Source organism: Salvelinus sp. IW2-2015, unplaced genomic scaffold (genome assembly GCF_002910315.2).
Source record: "Salvelinus sp. IW2-2015 unplaced genomic scaffold, ASM291031v2 Un_scaffold16393, whole genome shotgun sequence".
Lineage (NCBI taxonomy): Eukaryota > Metazoa > Chordata > Actinopteri > Salmoniformes > Salmonidae > Salvelinus > Salvelinus sp. IW2-2015.
This window is the reverse complement of record NW_019957565.1, coordinates 623,078-645,204: the sequence shown is the minus strand read 5'-3', so window position 1 is coordinate 645,204 and position 22,127 is coordinate 623,078. Positions and strand designations below refer to the sequence as shown.

Genomic DNA, 22,127 nt, shown 5'->3' with positions numbered 1-22,127 from the left:
AATAAGAGTTTTACAGAACACACATATTACAAATAAATGATAATTAACAACTTGGGAGTTATTATATTACAGAACCTTGAAATTGCATATTCTTTCGTTTAATCACAATTTGATAAATTGCTGAGGGTTGACTTATTTTCCGCTAGACTTTCAGCGTCATCATGTGGCCATCAAAGGTAATACATCAGCGAATGACCGATTGAAGATTTTCCTATTTGACTACAGTAAAATGAGTACGGTTACATGCGCACAATAATGTGATTATTGTGGATAGTCAGATTAATATAATAGTTCGATTAAAACGTTTACATGCTTTGCAAGAATAACGATTTCCCTAATAATCCTGTTTACATGGACACATCTGAAATCAGGCAACCTGATGCCACGCTGATAAATGCAGAAAATGCAGAAAATGGCCAATCAAAATAGACGTTCTACCACAGCGACCATGTTATTTTTGTGAAGCATATTTTATTCTGATTTCGGACATATAAAGTTTATATGTGAAAACTACTTCTAAAACCCATACAACCACTTGTTAGGAAGCTTATTATAGCTCAATGTTCCGAACTCGCGTAAATAAGGGTCCCTTTTTTCCATTTTCGCCTAAAATGGCATACCCAAATTTTAACTGCCTGTAGCTCAGGACCTGAAGCAAAGGAGATGCATATTCTTGATACCATTTGAAAGGAAACATTTTGAAGTTTGTGGAAATGTGACATGAATGTAGGAGAATATAACACATTAGATCTGGTAAAAGATAATACAAAGAAAAAAGCATGCTGTGTTTTTGTACCATCAACTTTGAAATGCAAGAGAAAGGCCATAATGTATTATTCCAGCCCAGGCGCAATTTAGATTCTGGCCACTAGATGGCAGCAGTGTATGTGCAATGTTTTAGACTGATCCAATGAACCATTGCATTTATGTTATAATTTTTGTATCAAGACTGCCCAAATGTGCCTAATTGGTTTATGAATAACTTTCTAAATTCATAACTGTGCACTCCTCAAACAATAGCATGGTATTCTTTCACTGTAATATCTACTGTAAATTGGACAGTGCAGTTAGATAAAAAATCATTTAAGCTTTCTGCCAATATCACATATGTCTATGTCCTAGGAAATCTTCTTGTTACTTACAACCTCATGCTAATCGCATTAGCCTACGTTAGCTCAACTGTACCGCGGGGGACCCACCGATCCTGTTAAAGAGGGAGGCTCGCTCGGCTGGTGCGAGCACATGCGCAGATCAAATACACTGCTGGAACGCCGGTTAAGGTGTTTATATGTCCTAATAATTAGAAAGATTGCTCAGAAAACCATGTGTTTAATGGATGTATGCTTACTTTGATGTTGCCCGTACACCGATTAAAATGAGCAGAGTTAAGTGGTTACATGACTATTGTATAATCTGCCTACTGCCATAATCAGTTTAATATCAAATTATTAGTGTGCATGTGGTTCTGATGAAAATGTATGTGTAGCTAGATACTTTGTTGACCAGTCAGTATAACTGCAGTATACTGCGTCCAAAAGAACACCGTTTTTGTTACTGCAGTAGTTTTGCAGTGTACTGCAATTAGAATGCAGTTCAACTGCAGTTATTCTGCAGTTACTGTGTACAAAATACTATAGTCGACTGCAGTTACTGCACTTTTACTGTAGTTTCAAAACTGCATTTTTTGTAAGGGATTGGCTAGTTCAACAGAGATTTGGGGACACTGGAACGTCACTGAAAGCTTGTCATGCTTGCCTAATCTTATTATGCAGTCAGAGAAACGTCTAGAAAGTGTTCATAATCTGTTTACCTGTTCTCTACAACTGTTGTCAGAGTTTTAGAATTAAGAATTAACAAAGTACCTATTTTGTTTGTAACGTGATTAAAAAAAAAATGCATCGTTGTACTGAACTCCAGGAAATCGGTAATCACATTTTAAAGTTATTTTTAGTTATACCTACTCGTACACATGCGCATGCGCTCCAGACAATCCACACAAGGTCACTGGTACGTGTGCATGCTGTCATCAAGACCTAATCACGTTACAACAGCCTTTGGAAGAAGACTCTTTATATAAACGACGACAAGTTTACCCTGGCAGAAACAGCTTGAAGTGGTAAAGAACATCTGCATCAAAAATGGCAAGAGGAAGTCGCAGTGCCAGTCGTTCTTCGGCACCAGCCAGGTAATGTGTTTTCAACGATTATGCAACCGATTCAGATGACGGTTTAATTACAAAGTTACAGCCTCGTTTGCGTAGCATTTTACTGGTTATTGTAGTATATACCTATTGTAATTGGATGACACACAACTGTTTTAGAAATACAGCCTAAATCTACTGCCAAATCACTTTTACACTTCTCCTAATAGCAGAGGTCCTGTCATTTTTCAGTTATTGACCCCAAGGGCACTGGGTAGGTCAACATTTCCTAGTGAAGTTTGCACAAGCCAAATATCAAGTTATGCCATTCAACTTCAATAAATGTTTCTTATTGTCATTCAGAAGATGTTTTGCCTGTATTCATCCTAGATTATGGTAATCTATTTGGGTTTATATGATTAGAGCTCAGCTGCTTACTAATGTATCAGGTGATGTGCAGGGATGCCTGATGCAACAAAATAACAATTGTAATCAGTGCAAGTGATGTCAGAGCGATGATGTTGCATCAGTCTGACCCCCCTCCCCCTATAGTTATGTAGCTGTTCTGTTTTTAAAGGCCATGTTGGCTTCATTGTGTTTTTAAAATATATTTCCAGCTCAGCTCCGACCTATCATCCCCCGGCCCCAGTCGCTCCAGCCCCGTCAGCCCTGGCTGTTCCTGCCGCACCCCAAGGACCCGGCCTAATGGCCCAGATGGCCACCACCGCGGCCGGGGTGGCAGTGGGCTCTGCCATGGGCCATGTCATGGGCAGTGCCATCACTGGCGCCTTCAGTGGTGGCAGCCCTGAGACAGCCAGACCCGCCGCCAGCACATACCAGGTGAACAGGTCAGGGGGCTGTTGAGAAACTGTGAACGGAAATAGGCAGTGTTACAATACTCCTAAATGTCTTTCTATTCTTCAGAAACATTGACAGGGGATAGAACTAGATTAGTTTTCACCGTAGGCTATTGCTTTCACCAAAGCAATGGACTAGAAGGAAGTTTTGGTCTATTCAGGTTGGGACATTGTACTGGTGAGGTCTTCCCAAATTCTTACCTACATTCAATTTGTTTGACAAAAAGGTATGTTGTCTGGAAAGAACAACAGCCAAAAATAAGATGTACTGTTTCTGTCTGTTCTGACAGTACTACATTTGGTGTGGCCGTTGGACAGCAGAGGATGTCTCTAAGAGGCATTACTGACTTTGGCAGCCATGGTGAAGATAAGCTACTGCCCTAAGTGATTTGACCCTTCAGCTTTCAAATTGTATTTTAAAATTGAACCTAACAGCGTTGTTGGACATTCAGTATTGTGTGGTTGAAGAATTGAAAGAACTCTCTCTTAAGTGTGCAAAAAACAGATGGAGAGATCTTGGGTATTTAAAAATGTGACGTCGCAGTTTGATATGTTGCAGTTTGATTTCTTGATAGCATTTCTGAAAATAGAACTAGACCTGTCCTAGAAAGCTGAAGAAAGGAGTTTGGGCTAAGTGAGCTCATGCTAGCTACATTTACATTTCAGTAATTTAGCAGACGCTCTTATCCAGACTGACTTACAGGAGCAATTGGGGTTAAGTGCCTTGCTCAAGGGCACAGACAGATTCACCTATTCGGTTCTGGGATTCGAAGCAGCAACCTTTCAGTTACTGGCCTAACGCTCTTAGCTTCCCGGCTGCCTGCCGCCCAAGAAGAGTCACATTAGACTCCTTGATGTCAGACATTGAGTCTAGACGAAAACAGAGCGTCATCTGGCACTGACAGTGTTACAATATCTATGCCTAATAGTTGCAAACAATGAAGGATCTATTGTTTAAAGGAAGCATGGGATGTCTTGAAAAGTGACATGACTCCAAAAAGTGGTTGTTGTATTGATTCTATGTTATAGTTTATGAATTTGACTGTGCTAAGTATTAAATCATGTCAACCTGCCCTTGCGGTTTTGGATGCTGAATATCATGTAGGACTAGCCATAGCAAAGGAAGGCTCTAGATACACAAGCAACATTTTTAAGCTAGCTTGTCAATACTGTCCTATGAAATCTATGCAGAATCAGTTTAAAGGTGAACTATGCAGAAATTATTTTACATGAATATAGCTTATATACAGTGGGGAGAACAAGTATTTGATACACTGCCGATTTTGCAGGTTTTCCTACTTACAAAGCATGTAGAGGTCTGTAATTTTTATCATAGGTCCACTTCAACTATGAGAGAAGGAATCTAAAACAAAAATCCAGAAAATCACATTGTATGATTTTTAAGTAATTAATTTGCATTTTATTGCATGACATAAGTATTTGATACATCAGAAAAGCAGAACTTAATATTTAGTACAGAAACCTTTGTTTGCAATTACAGAGATCATACGTTCCTGTAGTCTTGACTAGGTTTGCACACACTGCAGCAGGGATTTTGGCCCACCCTCCCTACAGATCTTCTCCAGATCCTTCAGGTTTCGGGGCTGTCGCTGGGCAATACGGACTTTCAGCTCCCTTCAAAGATTTTCTATTGGGTTCTGGTCTGGAGACTGGCTAGGCCACTCCAGGACCTTGAGATGCTTCTTACGGAGCCACTCCTTAGTTGCCATGGCTGTGTGTTTCGTGTCGTTGTCATGCTGGAAGACCCAGCCACGACCCATCTTCAATGCTCTTACTGAGGGAAGGAGGTTGTGGCCAAGATCTCGCGATACATGGCCCCATCCATCCTCCCCTCAATACGGAGCAGTCGTCCTCCCCCTTGCAGAAAAGCATCCCCAAAGAATGATGTTTCCACCTCCATGCTTCACGGTTGGGATGGTGTTCTTGGGGTTGTACTCATCCTTCTTCTTCCTCCAAACACGGCGAGTGGAGTTAGACCAAAAAGCTCTATTTTTGTCTCATCAGACCACATGACCTTCTCCCATTCCTCCTCTGGATCATCCAGATGGTCATTGCAAACTCAGACAAGGCCTGGACATGCACTGGCTTAAGCAGGGACCTTGCGTGCGCTGCAGGATTTTAATCCATGACGGCGTAGTGTGTTACTAATGGTTTTCTTTGAGACTGTGTCCCAGCTCTCTTCAGGTCATGACCAGGTCCTGCCGTGTAGTTCTGCTGATCCCTCACCTTCCTCATGATCATTGATGCCCCACGAGGTGAAATCTTGCATGGAGCCCCAGACCGAGGGTGATTGACCGTCATCTTGAACTTCTCCATTTTCTAATAATTGCGCCCAACAGTTGTTCCTTCTCACCAAGCTGCTTGCCTATTGTCCTGTAGCCCATCCCAGCCTTGTGCAGGTCTACAATTTTATCCCTGATGTCCTTACACAGCTCTCTGGTCTTGGCCATTGTGGAGAGGTTGGAATCTGTTTGATTGATGTGTGGACAGGTGTCTTTTATACAGGTAACGAGTTCAAACAGGTGCAGTTAATACAGGTAATGAGTGGAGAACAGGAGGGCTTCTTAAAGAAAAACTAACAGGTCTGTGAGAGCCGGAATTCTTACTGGTTGGTAGGTGATCAAATACTTATGTCATGCAATAAAATGCAAATTAATTATTAAAAAACATACAATGTGATTTTCTGGATTTTTGTTTTAGATTCCGTCTCTCACAGTTGAAGTGTACCATTGATAAAAATTACAGACCTCTACATGCTTTGTAAGTAGGAAAACCTGCAAAATCGGCAGTGTATCAAATACTTGTTCTCCCCACTGTAGCTTATATGAATATAGCTTGGAACCAGTCACTCTTCAGTAAACAAGCACTTATTAAGCTTCAACAGTGTTTAATATGTTAATTCTTCGATCAAACAATTGCACTTCTTCTATATCATAGATATAAAGAGCAGGTGGATATCTTGCGTAATGTACCTGAGATGGCATGGAGATTTAGATAATGTCTGTCACACTGTAGTCAAATCAGTGCTTGTTAATGGTAATGCAGATGTCTACAGTACCTTTGACAGGTGACTTATAAGTGTGTGTCCGTGCCATTACAGGAGGCCCCTCGACCTGCCTCATCCCAGCCGGGCCCATGCATGTTTGAGGTGCGACAGTTCCTGGACTGCCCACCACTCAGGCTGACCTCAGCTTGTGTGAGGGCTTCAACGAGGCGCTCAAACAGTGCAAGGGCTCACACGGTAAGGCTCTCCTTAATGATTGGTAGCTAGGAATTATGAACACCCAATTGTATCACAGAACACTTGGTTAAACCAATGACTTAGAATAAATAGAACATGCAAGTCTACTCAATTTCTGCTCAAAGGAGTGATCTACAATTCTGTGGTATAACCATAAGATACAGTATTTGACAGATCTAGAAGATCAGAAATTAAGACTTGTCTTTGCGTATTTTCAACACAAGACATTAGATCGACCGATTAATCGGAATGGCCGATTAATTAGGGCCGATTTCAAGTTTTCATAACAATCGGAAATCGGTATTTTTGGACACCGATTTGGCCGATATCTCTCTTTTCTTTTTACACCTTTATTTATCCTTTATTTAACTAGGCAAGTCAGTTAAGAACACATTCTTATTTTCAATGACGGCCTAGGAACGGTGGGTTAACTGCCTTGTTCAGGGCAGAATGACAGATTTTTACCTTGTCAGCTCGGGATTCAATCTTGCAACCTTACAGTTAACTAGTCCAACGCTCTAACCACCTGATTGCATTGCACTCCACGAGGAGACTGCCTGTTACGCGAATGCAGTAAGAAACCAAGGTAAGTTGCTAGCTAGCATTAAACTTATCTTATAAAAAACAATCAATCAATCATAATCACTAGTTAACTACACATGGTTGATGATATTACTAGTTTATCTAGCGTGTCCTACGTTGCAATAGATCGCGGTCCATATTCGTGAAAAAGGACTGTCGTTGCTCCAATGTGTACCTAACCATAAACATCAATGCCTTTCTTCAAATCAATACACAAGTATATATTTTTAAACCTGCATATTTAGTTAATATTGCCTGCTAACATGACTCGTTGCGAACTGTGAAGACTATTTCTTCCTAACAAAGACAGCCAACTTCGCCAAACGGGGATGATTTAACAAAAGCGCATTTGCAAAAAAAGCACAATCGTTGCACGACTGTACCTAACCATAAACAACAATGCATTTCTTAAAATCAATACACAGAAGTATATATTTTTAAACCTGCATATTTAGCTAAAAGAAATCCAGGTTAGCAGCAATATTAACCAGGTGAAATTGTGTCACTTTTCTTGCGTTCATTGCACGCAGAGTCAGTGTATATGCAACAGTTTGGGCCGCCTAATTGCCAGAATTTTACGTAATTATGACATAACAATGAAGCGTTCCTGCAATGTAACAGGAATATTTAGACTTAGGGATGCCACCCGTTAGATAAAATACGGAACGGTTCCGTATTTCACTGAAAGAATAAACGTCTTGTTTTCGAGATGATCGTTTCCGGATTCGACCATATTAATGACCTAAGGCTCGTATTTCTGTGTGTTATTATGTTATAATTAAGTCTATGATTTGATAGAGCAGTCTGACTGAGCGGTGGTAGGCACCAGCAGACTCGTAAGCAATCATTCAAACAGCACTTTCGTGTGTTTTGCCAGCAGCTCTTCACTGTGCTTCAAGCATTGAGCTGTTTATGACTTCAAGCCTATCAACTCCCGAGATTAGGCTGGTGTAACCGATGTGAAATGGCTAGCTAGTTAGCGGGGTGCTCGCTAATAGCGTTTCAAACGTCACTCGCTCTGAGACTTGGAGTGGTTGTTCCCCTTGCTCTGCATGGGTAACGCTGCTTCGAGGGTGGCTGTCGATGTGTTCCTGGTTCGAGCCCAGGTAGTGGCGAGGAGAGGGATGGAAGCTATACTGTTACACTGGCAATACTAAAGTGCCTATAAGAACATCCAATAGTCAAAGGTATATGAAATACAAATTGTATAGAGAGAAATAGTCCTATAATTCCTATAACAACTACAACCCAAAACTTCTTACCTGGGAATATTGAAGACTCATGTTAAAAGGAACCACCAGTGTTCATATGTTCTCATGTTCTGAGCAAGGAACTTAAACGTTAGCTTTTTTACATGGCATATATTGCACTTTTACTTTCTTCTCCAACACTTTGTTTTTGCATTATTTAAACCAAATTGAACATGTTTGTGTCACGTTCCTGACCTATTTCTGTTAGTTTGTTGTATGTGTTAGTTGGTCAGGACGTGAGTTTGGGTGGGCATTCTATGTTGTCTGTTTCTATGTTGGTTTAAGGGTTGCCTGGTATGGCTCTCAATTAGAGGCAGGTGTTTGGCGTTCCTCTAATTGAGAGTCATATTTAGGTAGGTTGTTTCACAGTGTTCGTTGTGGGTGGTTGTCTCCTGTGTCTGTGTGATGTTACACCATACGGGAATGTTTCGGTTTGTTCGTGCGTTTATGTAGTCTGTTCCTGTGTCAGCGTGCTTCGTGTATTTGTAAGTTCATTTGTTCAGGTCTGTCTACATCGTTTTGTTATTTTGTTAGTTATATCAAGTATAGTTCGTTTTCGTCTTTGTCTGTTTTGTTTATTTAATAAATCATTATGTATTCACAACCTGCTGCGCCTTGGTTCCCTCAATACTCCTCCTCTTCGTATGAAGAGGAGGAGGAAAACCGTTACAGTTTGATTATTTATTTGAGGCTAAATTGATTTTATTGATGTATTATATTAAGGTAAAATAAGTGTTCATTCAGTATTGTTGTAATTGTCATTATTACAAATTTAAAAAATTTAATAAAATCGGCCGATTAATCGGTATCGGCTTTTTTTTGTCCTCCAATAATCGGTATCGGCGTTGAAAAATCATAATCGGTTGACCACTGCAAGACATGGATGTGCTTGCTTTGTTCAGTGTCTTGCATGTGCTTGTTTTATTTAATTTTTAAATCAACTTTGTTTATCCTTTTCTGAGCCCTAACTGTTTTGGAATATGATTTGCAGATTGTTATTTTACAAATGAATTGACCTTGTCTTTGGTTGTTTTTCCTTCAGATGTGACATCAATGGTTTGAGCGAGGATGTTGTGAGTCAAAACAAGACACCATGTTTGGATAAATACCTACTGTAGACAGATGAGCCACTCGGTCATGAAATAAACTCTATTCAACTAACTCTCCACTATTACAAGAAAGAAATTATGTTTGTTGACATGTAAGGAAATGTGTGCTGTTTGATTATTTTGGTAATGTATATGATATTGTGAAATAAAGAGCTGCTGTTTACTTTCTGCTGGAGGCCTGTTTAGTCTTTCACTTTTTTAAAGTAAGGATGGAAATTTGTCCTTTGGTCTGGAGTCCAAATTGGAGATTTTTGGTTCCAACCGCCATGTCTTTGTGAGATGCGGTGTGGGTGAACGGATGATGTCCGCATGTGTATTTCCCACCGTAAAGCATGGAGGAGGAGGTGTGATGGTGCTTTTCTGGTGACAGTCTGTGAGTTATTTAGAATTCAAGGCACACTTAACCAGCATGTCTACCACAGCATTCTGCAGTGATAAACCTTACCATCTACCATACTATCATTTGTTTTTCAACAGGACAATGACCAAACACACCTCCAGGCTGTGTAAGGGCTATTTGATCAAGAAGGAGAGTGATGGAGTGCTGCATCAGACGACCTGGCCTCCACAATCCCCCGACCTCAACCAAATTGAGATGGTTTGGGATGAGTTGGACCGCAGAGTGAAGGAAAAGCAGCCAACAAGTGCTCAGCATATGTGGGAACTCCTTCAAAACTGTTGGAAAAGTATTCCAGGTGAAGCTGGTTGAGAGAATGCCAAGAGTGTGCAAAGCTGTCATCAAGGCAAAGGGTGGCTATTTGAAGAATCTCAAATATAAAATATATTTTGATTTGCTAAACACTTTTTTGGTTACTACATGATTCCATATGTGTTATTTCATAGCTTTGATGTCTTCACTATTATTCTACAATGTAGAAAATAGTACAAATAAAGAAAAACCCTTGAATAGGTAGGTAGGTGTTCTAAAACGTTTGACCTGTAGTGTATGTGTTATGGCTTTTAACCTCAGCTCTGAATCCACGATATGGCAAATCTAATAGAACTCAAAGGGTTTTCTTTAATGGAAGATTCTCAAATGTCAAACATGTAACGTGTGGTGTACCGCAGGGCAGCTCTCTAGGCCCTCTACTCTTTTCTATTTTTACCAATGACCTGCCTTAAACAAAGCATGTGTGTTCATGTATGCTGATGATTCAACCATATATGCATCAGCAACCACAGCTAATGAAGTCACTGAACCCTTAATAAAAAGTTGAAGTCTGTTTTGGAATGGGTGGCCAGTAATAAACTGGTTCTGAACGTCTCTAAAACTAAGAACATTGTATTTGGTACAAATCATTCCCTAAATTCTAGACCTCAGCTTAATCTGGTAATGAATGGTGTGGCTGTTGAACAAGTTGAGGAGACTAAATTACCTTAGATTGTAAACTGAAATGGTCAAAACATATAGATTCAATGATTGAAAAGATGGGGAGAGGTCTGTCCGTAATAAAGAGATGTCCTGCTTTTTTGACACCACACTTCAAAAAGCAAGTTCTGCAGTTTCTAGTTTTGTCTAATCTTGATTATTGTCCAGTCGTGTGGTCCAGTGCTGCAAGGAAAGACCTAGTTAAGCTACAGCTGGCCGAGAACAGAGCGGCACGTCTTGCTCATCATTCAGAGGGCTGATATAAATCAAATCAAATTTTATTGGTCACATACACATGGTTAGCAGATGTTATTGCGAGAGTAGCAAAATGCTTATGGTTCTAGATCCGACAGTGCAGCAGTATCTAACAGGTAATAGCTAACAATTCCACAACAAAATCTAATATCTAACAAATTCCACAACAAAACCTAATACACACAATCTAGTAAAGGAATGGGATGAGAATATATAAGTATAAAATATGGATGAGCAGTGACAGAACGGCTAAGATGCAATAGATAGTAAAGAATAGATAGTGAAGGATACAGTATACAGTATATACATATGAGATGAGTAATGCGAGATATGTAAACATTCTTAAAGTGGCATTATTAAAGTGACTAGTGTTCCATTTATTAAAGTGGCAGATGATATCAAGTCTATAGGTAGGCAGCCGCCTCTCTGTGCTAGTGGTGGCTGTTTAACAATCTGATGGCCATGAGATGGAAGCTGTTTTTCAATCTCTCTGTCCCAGCTTTGATGCACCTGTACTGACCTCGCCTTCTGGATGGAAGCGGGGTGAACAGGTAGTGGCTCGGGTGGTTATTGTCCTTGATTATCTTTTTTTCCTTCCTGTGACATCGGGTGTTGTAGGTGTCCTGGAGGGCAGGTAGTTTGCCCCCGGTAATGCATTGTGCAGACCGCACCACCCTCTGGAGTGTCCTGCGGTTGTGGGCAGTGCAGTTGCCGTACCAGGCGGTGATACAGCCCGACAGGATGCTCTCAATTGTGCACCTGTAAAAGTTAGTGAGGGTTTTTGGTGACAATCCACATTTTTTCAGCCTCCTGCGGTGGACCATTTTAGTTTGTCGCTGATATATACACAGAGGAACTTTCCACCTTCTCCACTGCTGTCCCGTCAATGTGGATAGGGGGGTGCTCCCTTTGCTGTTTCCTGAAGTCCATGATCATCTATTTTGTTTTGCTGACATTAAGTGAGAGGTTATTTTCCTGACACAACACTGAGGGCCCTCACCTCCCTGTTCTCGTCGTTGTTGGTAATCAAGCCTACCACTGTAGTGTCGTCTGCAAACTTGATGACTGAGTTGGAGGCGTGCATGGCCACGCAGTTGTGGGTGAACAGGGAGTACAGGAGAGGGCTGAGAACGCACCCTTGTGGGGCCCCAGTGTTGAGGATCAGCGGAGTGGAGATGTTGTTACCTACCTTCACCACCTGGGGGTGGCCCGTCAGGAAGTCCAGGACCCAGTTGCACAGGGCAGGGTCGAGACCCAGGGTGGGGTCGTGTCTCAAGCTTAATGATGAGTTTGGAGGGTACTATGGTGTTGAATGCTGAGCTGTAGTCAATGAACAACATTCTTACATAGTTATTCCTCTTGTCCAGATGGGATAGGGCAGCGTGCAGTGTGATGGCAATTGCATTGTCTGTGGACCTATTGGGGCGATAAGCAAATTAGAGTGGGTCTAGGGTGACAGGTAGGGTGGAGGTGATATGATCCTTGACTAGTCTCTCAAAGCACTTCATGATGACAGAAGTGAGTGCTACGGGGCGGTAGTCATTTAGTTCAGTTACCTTCGCTTTCTTGGGAACAGGAACAATGGTGGCCATCTTGAAGCATGTGGGGACAGCACACTGGGATAGGAATTGATTGAATATGTCCGTAAACACACCAGCCAGCTGGTCTGCGCATGCTCTTGAGGATGCGTCTAGGGATGCCGTCTGGGCCGGCAGCCTTGCGAGGGTTAACACGTTTAAATGTTTTACGTCGGCCACGGAGAAGGAGAGCCCACAGTCTTTGGTAGCGGGCCGTGTCGGTGGCACTGTATTGTCCTCAAAACACGCAAAGAAGTTGTTTAATTTGTCTGGAAGCAAGACGTTGATGTCCACGACGGGGCTGGTTTTCTTTTTGTAATCCATGATTGTCTGTAGACCCTGCTACATACGTCTCATATTTGAGCCGTTGAATTGCAAATCCACTTTGTCTCTATACTGATGCTTTGCTCCACGGTTTCTGGTTAGGCAAGATTTTAATAGTCACAGTGAGTACAACATCTCCTATACACTTCCTTATAAACTCGCTCACCGAGTCAGCGTATACGTCAATGTTATTGTCTGAGGCTACCCAGAACATATCCCAGTCCATGTAATCAAAGCAATCTTGAAGCCTGGAATCCGATTGGTCAGACCAGCGTTGGATAGACCTAAGCACCGGCGCTTCCTGTTTTAGTTTCTGCCTATAGGAGGGGAGCAACAAGATGGAGTCATGGTCAGATTTGCCAAAAGGAGGGCGGGGGAGGGCCTTGTATGCATTGCGGAAGTTAGAGTAGCAGTGGTCGAGTGTGTTACTCGCTCGTGTACTGCAATCGATATGCCGATAGAATTTAGGTAGCCTTGTTCTCAGATTAGCTGTGTTAAAATCCCCAGCTACAATAAATGCAGCCTTAGGATATATGGTTTCTAGTTTGCATAAAGTCCAGTGAAGTTCCTTGATGGCCGTCTTGGTATCCGCTTGCGGGGGGATACACACGGCTGTGACGATAACCGAGGAGAGTTCTCTTGGGAGATAATACGGTCAGCATTTGATTGTGAGGAATTCTAGGTCAGATGAACAAAAGGACTTGAGTTCTTGTATGTTATTACAATTACACCATGAGTTGTTAATCATGAAACGTACACCCCCGCCCTTCTTCTTACCAGAGAGATGTTTGTGCCTGTCGGCGCGATGCATTGAAAATCCTGTTGGCTGTACGGACTCTGGCAGCATGTCCCCGGCTAGCCATGTCTCCGTGAAACAGAGTATGTTACAATCCTGGATATCTCTTTGGAAAGCAACTCTTGCCCTAATTTCATTGACTTTGTTAACTAGGGACTGGACATTAGCGAGTAATATACTCGGAGGCCTCACTAGAAGACCGCTCCGGCACCCTCTCCTCTGACGGCGTTGTTTTGGGTCTGCCTCTGGAATCAGTTCAAATGCCCTGGGAGGTGCAGACAAAGGATCCGCTTTGGGAAAGTAGTTTTCCTGGTCGTAGTGCTGGCTGTGCTGGTAAGTTGACATCTCTCTGATATCCAATAGTTCTTCCCGGTTGTATGTATTAACACTTAAGATTTTCTGGGCTAACAGTGTAAGAAATAATACATAAAAAAACGAAATACTGCAGTTTCCTAAGGACTTGAAGCAAAGCTGCCATCTCTATTGGCGCCATCTTGAACTCGCCATCTTGAATACTATGCATGCCAGTCTCTCTTGGCTATGAGTTGAGGTGAGACTGACTGCATCACTTCTTCTTTTCATAAGAAACAATGTGTTGAAAATTCCAAATTGTTTGCATAGTCAACTTACACACGTCGTCAACTTACACACAGCTCTGACGAACACTTACCCCACCAGACATGTCTTTTCAGTCCCCAAATCCAGAACAAATTCAAGAAAGCGTACAGTATTATATTGAGCCATTATTGCATGGAAAGCCGTTCCATCTCATATTGCTCAAATAAACAGCATACCTGGTTTGGATAAAGCAACACTTCACGGCACAACCCCTCTCCCCTATTTGACTGAGATAGTTTGTGTGTTTGTATTGATATTGTAATGACCTGACTAGATCATAAAGGAACAATTGTCCAGACAGAGGTTTGAGTTTACGAATTGACGGTTTATTAACCCAACTTTACACAGGCTGCTGTTTGGCCGTAGCCCATGCCAAATAAATGAAAGATACCCCACAAGCCAACCGTGACCTCTTGTGAAGGCCAGATGTAAGAGAGAGAACAATGGCTAAACCTGGTCTTAACTTCCAATGCTCCATCCTCCTGCCCAACTCCCCTCCACGCCACTCCGCCAACCGCCAGGATGCCCGGCATCAGAACATTCCAGGCATTCCCGTGATTGGCAGATAGCAGGTTGATTGGCATGTCGGACCCCACGAACACTGGGTACTGGTAATTACAACACAACCACCTACTAGCCTAACACATAACACACAGCTGAACTAAAATGTATGTAGTTCTGTCCTTGAGCTGTTCTTGTCTATTCATATTGTGTATTATGTCATGTTTCATGTTTTGTGTGGACTACAGGAAGAGTAGCTGCTGCTTTGGCAACAGCTAATGGGGATCATAATAAAAAAACAAATCTGTGTGTATTTAACCTAACGTAAGGCGTAAAAGTGTATCCTTCCAGAGATCTGTATATAATGACGAGATGCTCAAGGCAGGCGACAAGTATAGGTCCAAAATAAGCTCATAGAAACGCATTTGGCTTATTTTGGCGACAGTGAAACCACGGGGGAAATGGCGCAATGGATTGTGGGATTGTAGTTAATTACCACGTTTCTGACCTGAACTAGTTTGAATATGTTTAATGAAAACTACAACTCCCTTCAGACATACATGAGAACACCCCATTTTTCTCCTAGAAGAACTGGTTAGGGTGTTTTCATGTTATCTAGAGCGTTAGTGACTGTATCTGTGCTGCTGGCAACAATTTAATTACGTTTTTTGCCGACCTTTACTGACACAGGTCATATTCAACGTGTGTTGCGCGTCTCGTAAATTCAACAGTTATTCTGCACTCTGGCACACTCAGACGAGAGCACTCTGAAATCGGAATAGATAGTCAGAGTGAATTTACGAACGCACCCCCAGAGAAACTGCACGTTGGGCTCACAATTTTTTGGGATGTTTATTAATCGCTCAGCACTATTCTGCACAAATAATATTATATTTGAATAAAGTATTGAATAAAATCAAAGTTTATTTGTCATGTGCACAGGTAAATAGTACAATGTGTAAATAGTACAATGAAAGTATTACTTGCAGCTCTTCCTCAACTGCAGAATGAATGTAAAGTAGCAGAGTCAATCAATAGACAATAAGACAATACAAATAACATTATCACAACAGTTGGTAAAAAAAAGACAAGGTAATAAAACCTATAATAAAAGAACACAATAATTTAAAGATGCACTATGCAGAAATCGCTCCACCACTTTCTGGTTGCAAAAATTATGTTTATGTGACAAAACAAGCAAGTATAGTGTAGAGAGTAATTGTACCATATAAACAACTGTGAATATATATTTTCCATAACCATAAATATTGTGTTTTCAGCTGTTTGAAGCTGGTGTACAAAACCCAAAGTAAAAGAAGCAAAACCGAAACTTAAGCAGAGGAAGCATAGAAATAGAACACAGAACATATCTACTGCTTCTTAAACTTGCATTCAATGAGAATGACATATCTGTAACACACATTTCTATGTAAATTTGGTTGGGTCGCTACATTTTGCAGCTTTAATGTCAAAATTCATAAAGGAGAGCAAATGTCCACAACTGATTAGGATTTCATGCCATGGGTTGCTATCAAATATAACATGAATAATGCATATGAACCTGGTTGGGAACCGACAAATCACAGCTCATGAGGCGTTTCTCTACCGACCAATGCGCAGAAGAGAAGTGCAATCGCTTTCTCGAACTGTGAACACTCGCAGTAAACTGACCCCTCTAGCCACCTCATCTGACAGAACGGCCTCTTTACAAAATCATCATGCCGTTCATTGATTTGGAAAGTAACTTACCTGCTAGTAAGTTTTCTGAGGATTTCTTGAAAAAGCTAGGGTCCAAAACAGCGGCTGTTCTAGGCAAACCCGAAGAGGTGAGTAGGTAGCTCTGGTTCACCGCGTTACTATATTTAATAACGCTACTTGAGTGAAGTTGCATCACTGTAGCTAAAGAGCAGAGGTTACAAAATATCACCAATACAACATTCTCTATTGAGATTACAGTTCACTGTAGCTTAGCTAGGTTGTGCTCGTGTGTGTATTTATGTTGTATTTTTTTATGTAGAGAATGATGTTGGTGGTGAAACCTGGACTGCCAATGCTCATGGGTGGAACTTGCGCTCCGTGCGTCATACTGTCCGTGTCCGCCATCGGTGTCACTGACACTGCGGAGAAGAACAAGGAACACAGTGCCAATATCTTCCCTTTTCTTATTGGAGAACTTGGTCTTACTGAAGACAGGTTAGTAGCTGATTATGTGTGTAATATGCTACAAATCATTAGTTTTCATATGCAGACGATAAGGAGCTTGCTGTGGATAGAGGACAAAGTCATGTGATACCTCCTCTGATATTGAAAGTGGGAGTGTCCAACTCAACTCAGTTATGGCCAGTTCCTGTATCCTGTAGCCTCTTTAGAGCACAATTCAACATTGACTTCTCTAGCAAGTTTCTTATCTGTTATGCCATGATGTTTCTGGATTCATGGACAGTGCAGATGTTTAGGGCAAGGCTACTAATACAATAAGTTGTTGATTATAGCCTAAGGCTTGTAAGTAAGGTGCTCCACTGCCTTGCAACAGCGTCATTCAAAGGGAATATAAATGTAAAATATGTATTTACTATATACTGGATTTCATTTGATATTGCATGAATATAATATTGTATTTAGTAGATTTTAATGATATAAACATGATTTTTGTGTATATGATTTGCATTACATTAATCTAATTATAGGTTAACTTGTATTCTCCAGGATCGTGATCAGGTTCTATGCACTGGAGCCCCATCAGGTTGGAAAGAAAGGTACTGTTATGAGTTACCTGTAGCAGGCACTGTGGACGACAGAGTGACTTCAAGCATCCATTCCACACCAGTTGCCATTGGAGAGGACAAACCCTGTCAGTGGATTTCCACCACTCAATTGGACATGAGTGCCACATGTCGTCAATAAGACTTGCATTGCATTTTAGGATTATGGAATTTGTCCCTATGAAACTATGTCCTGGAACCAGGACTCATTAATTTATATTACTGTACATGTCTGCCATAGTAAACAAAACCACACATTTGACAAGCTAGATGATAAAATACCCTGATTAGAGGAAATGTAAGTCAATTGACCTGTATTCAATGTTATTACTATGTCATTTCAACTATTCAGTTCATATCACAAGAACATTGGATAATGTGGTTATAGATTTTTTTTCTGCTGTTTTGGTAGTAAGAATAATAATGACTAACATACACTACCGTCACTTAGAAATGTCCTTGTTTTTGAAAGATAAGCATGTTTTCTTTGTCCATTAAAATAACATGAAATTGATCAAAAATACAGAGTTCCTCTGTCCAGTGTCTGTTCTTTAAACCATATTTAATTTTTATTGGCCAGTCTGAGATAGGGCTTTTTCTTTGCAACTCGGCCTAGAAGGCCAGCATCCCGGAGTCCCCTCTTCACTGCTGACGTTGAGACTGGTGTTTTGTGGGTGCTATTTAATGAAGCTGCCAGTTGAGGACTTGTGAGGCGTCTGTTTCTCAAACTAGGCACTAATATACTTGTCCTCTTGCTAAGTTGTGCACCGCGGCCTCCCACTCCTCTTTCTATTCTGGTTAGAGCCAGTTTGCGCTGTTCTGTGAAGGGAGTAGTACACAACGTTGTACGAGATCCTCAGTTTCTTGGCAATTTCTCGCATGGAATTGCCTTCATTTCTCAGAACAAGAATAGACTGACGAGTTTCAGAATAAAATTATTTATTTCTGGCCATTTTGAGCTTGTAATCGAATGCACAAATGCTGATGCTCCAGATACTCAACTAGTCTAGTTTTATTGCTTCTTTAATTAGCACAACAGTTTTCAGCTGTGCTAACATAATTGCAAAAGGGTTTTCTAATGATCAATTAGCCTTTTAAAATGACAAACTTGGATTAGCTAACACAACGTACCATTGGAACACAGGAGTGATTGTTGCTGATAATGGGCCTCTGTACGCCTATGTAGATATTCCATAAAAAAAGTTTTTTTTACATTTTATTTCACCTTTATTTAACCAGGTAGGCCAGTTGAGAATAGGTTCTCATTTACAACTGCGACCTGGCCAAGATAAAGCAAAGCAGTGCGACAAAAACAACAACACAGAGTTACACATAAAAAAACGTACAGTCAATAACACAAAAGACAAGAAAAAATGAAAAAATCTATGTACAGTGTGTGCAAATGTAGAGAGGTAGGCAATAAATAGGCCCTAAAGGTGAAAATAATTACAATTTAGCATTAATAGAGTGATAGATGTGCAGATGATGATGTGCAAGTGGAGATACTGGGGTGCAAAAGAGCAAGAGGGTAAGTAATAATATGGGGATGAGGTAGTTGGGTGTACTATTTACAGATTGGCTGTGTACAGGTACAGTGATCGGTAAGCTGCTCTGACAGCTGATGCTTAAAGTTAGAGAGGGAGAAATAAGTCTCCAGCTTCAGTGATTTTTGCAATTCGTTCCAGTCATTGGCAGCAGAGAACTGGAAGGAAAGGCGGCCAAAGCAAGTGTTGGCTTTGGGGATGTGCCAGTGAAATATACCTGCTGGAGCGCATGCTACGGGTGGGTGTTGCTATGGTGACCAGTGAGCTGAGATAAGGCGGAGCTTTACCTAGCAAAGACTTATAGATGACCTGGAGCCAGTAGGTTTGGCGACGGATATGTAGTGAGGGCCAGCCAACGAGAGCATACAGATGGCACTGTGATAAACTACATCCAATTTGCTGAGTAGAGTGTTGGGGGCTATTTTGTAAATGACACGCCTAAGTCAAGGATCGGTAGGATAGTCAGTTTTACGAGGGTATGTTTGGCGGCATGAGTGAAGGAGGCTTTGTTGCGAAATAGGAAGCAGATTCTAGATTTTATTTTGGATTGGAGATGCTTAATGTGAGTCTGGAAGGAGAGTTTACAGTCTAACCAGACACCTAGGTATTTGTAGTTGTCCACATATTCTAGGTCAGAACCGTCCAGAGTAGTGATGCGGAGGGTGCGGGCAGCAATTGGTTGAAGAGCATGCACTTCGTTTTACTAGCATTTAAAAGCAGTTGGAGGCCACGAAGGGAGTATTGTATGGCGTTGAAGCTCGTTTGGAGGTTTGTTTACACAGTGTCCAAAGAAGGACCAGATTTTCCATTTCCAGCTACAATAGTAATTTACAACATTAACAATCTCTACACTGTATTTCTGATCAATTTGATGTTATTTTAATGTGCTTTTCTTTCAAAAACAAGGACATTTCTAAGTGACTCCAAACTTTGAACGGTAGTGTAGATAATAGACTAGTATTACCAAGTACTTTCAGTATAAAGAAAGCTAAGTAAATGTCATACTGTATCACAGCTGTGAAACATCATTATATGCATTTATTGAGTGTAGAAGCAGATAAGGACATAACACATTTTATGCTGCATTGGACTAATATGCAGACAGTATTTGTGAAGGGCTTTGCTCAGTGAATTTCCATATACTGTATTCCTTTTGAATTTATTAGGCTCACAAGTATCAAGAAAATGTTGCGAAGGATTTGCTGTAAAATTAGTCATACTTGAAGTAAATATACTTATATTCTCATTTGAGTGTCCCACATGACTCCAAATTATTTGCAGAATTTAATGTCTTGTAGATATTTCTTTACACTCAACAGGAAGAGTGGAAGTGTGTTAAAATTATACAAGATGTGCTTAAAATGTGACATTGAATAGCTAGATATTTAGGAACAGTGCACTGTAAACCAAACCAATGTAAAAAAACAAATGCTATCTTTCCATGCAATACAGCCCACAATAGTCCAGTATTAGGCCTAATCTTGTCAAACAGCCATGTACATGTGAAGGCAAAAAAATAAATGCATATTTCGACTGTGGGCTTGCTGTCCATACATTATACAATTTAGTATTTATTATGATCCATAATTAGCCAAGGCAGCAGCTACTCTTTCTGGGGTCCAAACAATATTGTTAGTCTTAAGTTTGCCTTGTAACAACTCCAGCTGGATCAGCTTATTAGTATACAGAATTGTCCTTTTGTTTGAAACAGCAAGGCAAATGAAGATGTTCTTGCTCATTCTTGTTTGGCTTGTGTTGAATTCAGAACAACACCCCTTTAATCTTGCTGTATGCATGACATCTTTCAGGATGTTGTCTGCTTCTCCAGGTCCTCTGACAGGGCCAGGTAGAATCTCCCCTTAGCTTTATCCTTATTCATCAGCTTGGTCAGCAGAGCCACTGAGCCTCTTCTCTCTAGCTGCTCATTGTTAAGGATGTGAAAAGACAACTAGGGATGCATTACTTTCTTAGATTGAGAATTACTGCACAGTGATTACTCCCCATATCCCCATATTAGTCAAAAGATAAGACTGTGTTACATACCTATATGTAATTATTTAACTTCTCAGCGAGACTATTCTGGTTCATCTTCTCCAGGATCTTCAGAGTGATTGTCACAGCACCGTCCAGTCTGTAGCTCTGCACCATCTTATCCACTGTGTCCATCCTGTCTCCATTCTCCAGCCAGCTCTTTGGGATGGGAGGATAGTCATTCAACACACCCTGAGTCAGGAACCACTGAAATCTCTTCAACCCGTCTGAGTCCAGATCCTCCATAATGTTAAGCAGCTGAGCCGAACTGATCACCATGGTTGATCACTACACACACTACTAAGTAGAAATACTGGTCCAACTTTGACTGAAGCACCCTCTAATAATAGTTTTTTGAATACAGAAAAACAATACAACCTTTTAGTGTTTATTGAGACAAAACATTGTACCTATTGTACCTATCCAAAATAAGCTTTTCTCAGTGCCAACGTGTCACGATTGCGACACCCAGGGTTTACTTTCACTTTTGACACCAGGAAATATCTGTATATGAGTACACTCTGGCGGGAAACAACTCGCAAACTCCTTCTTCCTTGGGTGTGTGTGTGAGAGAGAGACAGCGAGAGGCAGGTTTGACAGACTGAGGGTTCTGTAGGACTGCCCTGTTTAGTTGTGAAAATGGTCCTGTTAAAAACATGTAATTTCAGAAATGAAAATGAATATGAAGGACCAATAGACCTACAATAAGTGATTAGAATCAGGACCAGAACATGTGGATTAACATTGTGTTGGCCTGTTTGCATCTGTTATAAGTAGGATTTAAACCTGAGAATATTGTGCATACAAGTTTTGCTTTGTTTACAGTATGAATGCAGTACTGAACAGTGCCTTGCACAGATTGAAGAGGAGTGGACTCTCTCCTGTACACTCTTCCACCGATCCTTGGTTAGTATTGAAATGTTCCCATAGTTCCTTCAATTCAATAATGGACACCACTGCTGAAAAATTACTATAAGAACCCATGACTAACCTCACATCATGTGGACCAGGTGATAGGCTACACATCCCATAATGTTGTGTACGAGTAGGACAAGACATGAGTGGCAACCACAGAAGGTAGAGCTGACAACAATTAGAACATTGGTTTACTTTGAGGGCCACCCTGAGTCTGATTTAATTTGATGGAACT

The 22,127-nt window shown here is 41.0% G+C and overlaps 2 protein-coding genes across 2 annotated transcripts; both read left to right on the top strand.

Moving 5' to 3' along the window:
• The first annotated feature begins 1,972 nt into the window (after positions 1-1,972).
• Positions 1,973-10,113, top strand: LOC112080606 (coiled-coil-helix-coiled-coil-helix domain-containing protein 10, mitochondrial-like). Its single transcript, XM_070442642.1, is given in 5 exon segments — positions 1,973-2,185; positions 2,758-2,980; positions 6,119-6,185; positions 6,188-6,259; positions 9,678-10,113. Coding segments are annotated over 5 exon segments (417 nt in total). The 5' UTR covers positions 1,973-2,138; the 3' UTR covers positions 9,686-10,113.
• A 6,156-nt stretch (positions 10,114-16,269) lies between these two features.
• Positions 16,270-17,929, top strand: LOC112080605 (D-dopachrome decarboxylase-A). The gene is made up of 3 exons (XM_024146427.2): positions 16,270-16,466; positions 16,658-16,833; positions 17,347-17,929. Exons 1-3 carry the CDS (start codon positions 16,359-16,361, stop codon positions 17,417-17,419), a joined length of 357 nt encoding a protein of 118 aa, XP_024002195.1. The 5' UTR covers positions 16,270-16,358; the 3' UTR covers positions 17,420-17,929.
• Positions 17,930-22,127: the final 4,198 nt, after the last annotated feature.

Excerpts from the sequence above, each read along its gene's own strand:
- LOC112080605 (XM_024146427.2), top strand. The coding sequence starts at position 16,359 with ATGCCGTTCATTGATTTGGAAAGTAACTTACCTGCTAGTAAGTTTTCT. Across the intron at positions 16,467-16,657 it reads TTCTAGGCAAACCCGAAGAG|AGAATGATGTTGGTGGTGAA; the intron begins GTGAGTAGGTAG and ends TTTTTTATGTAG. Across the intron at positions 16,834-17,346 it reads CTTGGTCTTACTGAAGACAG|GATCGTGATCAGGTTCTATG; the intron begins GTTAGTAGCTGA and ends TGTATTCTCCAG.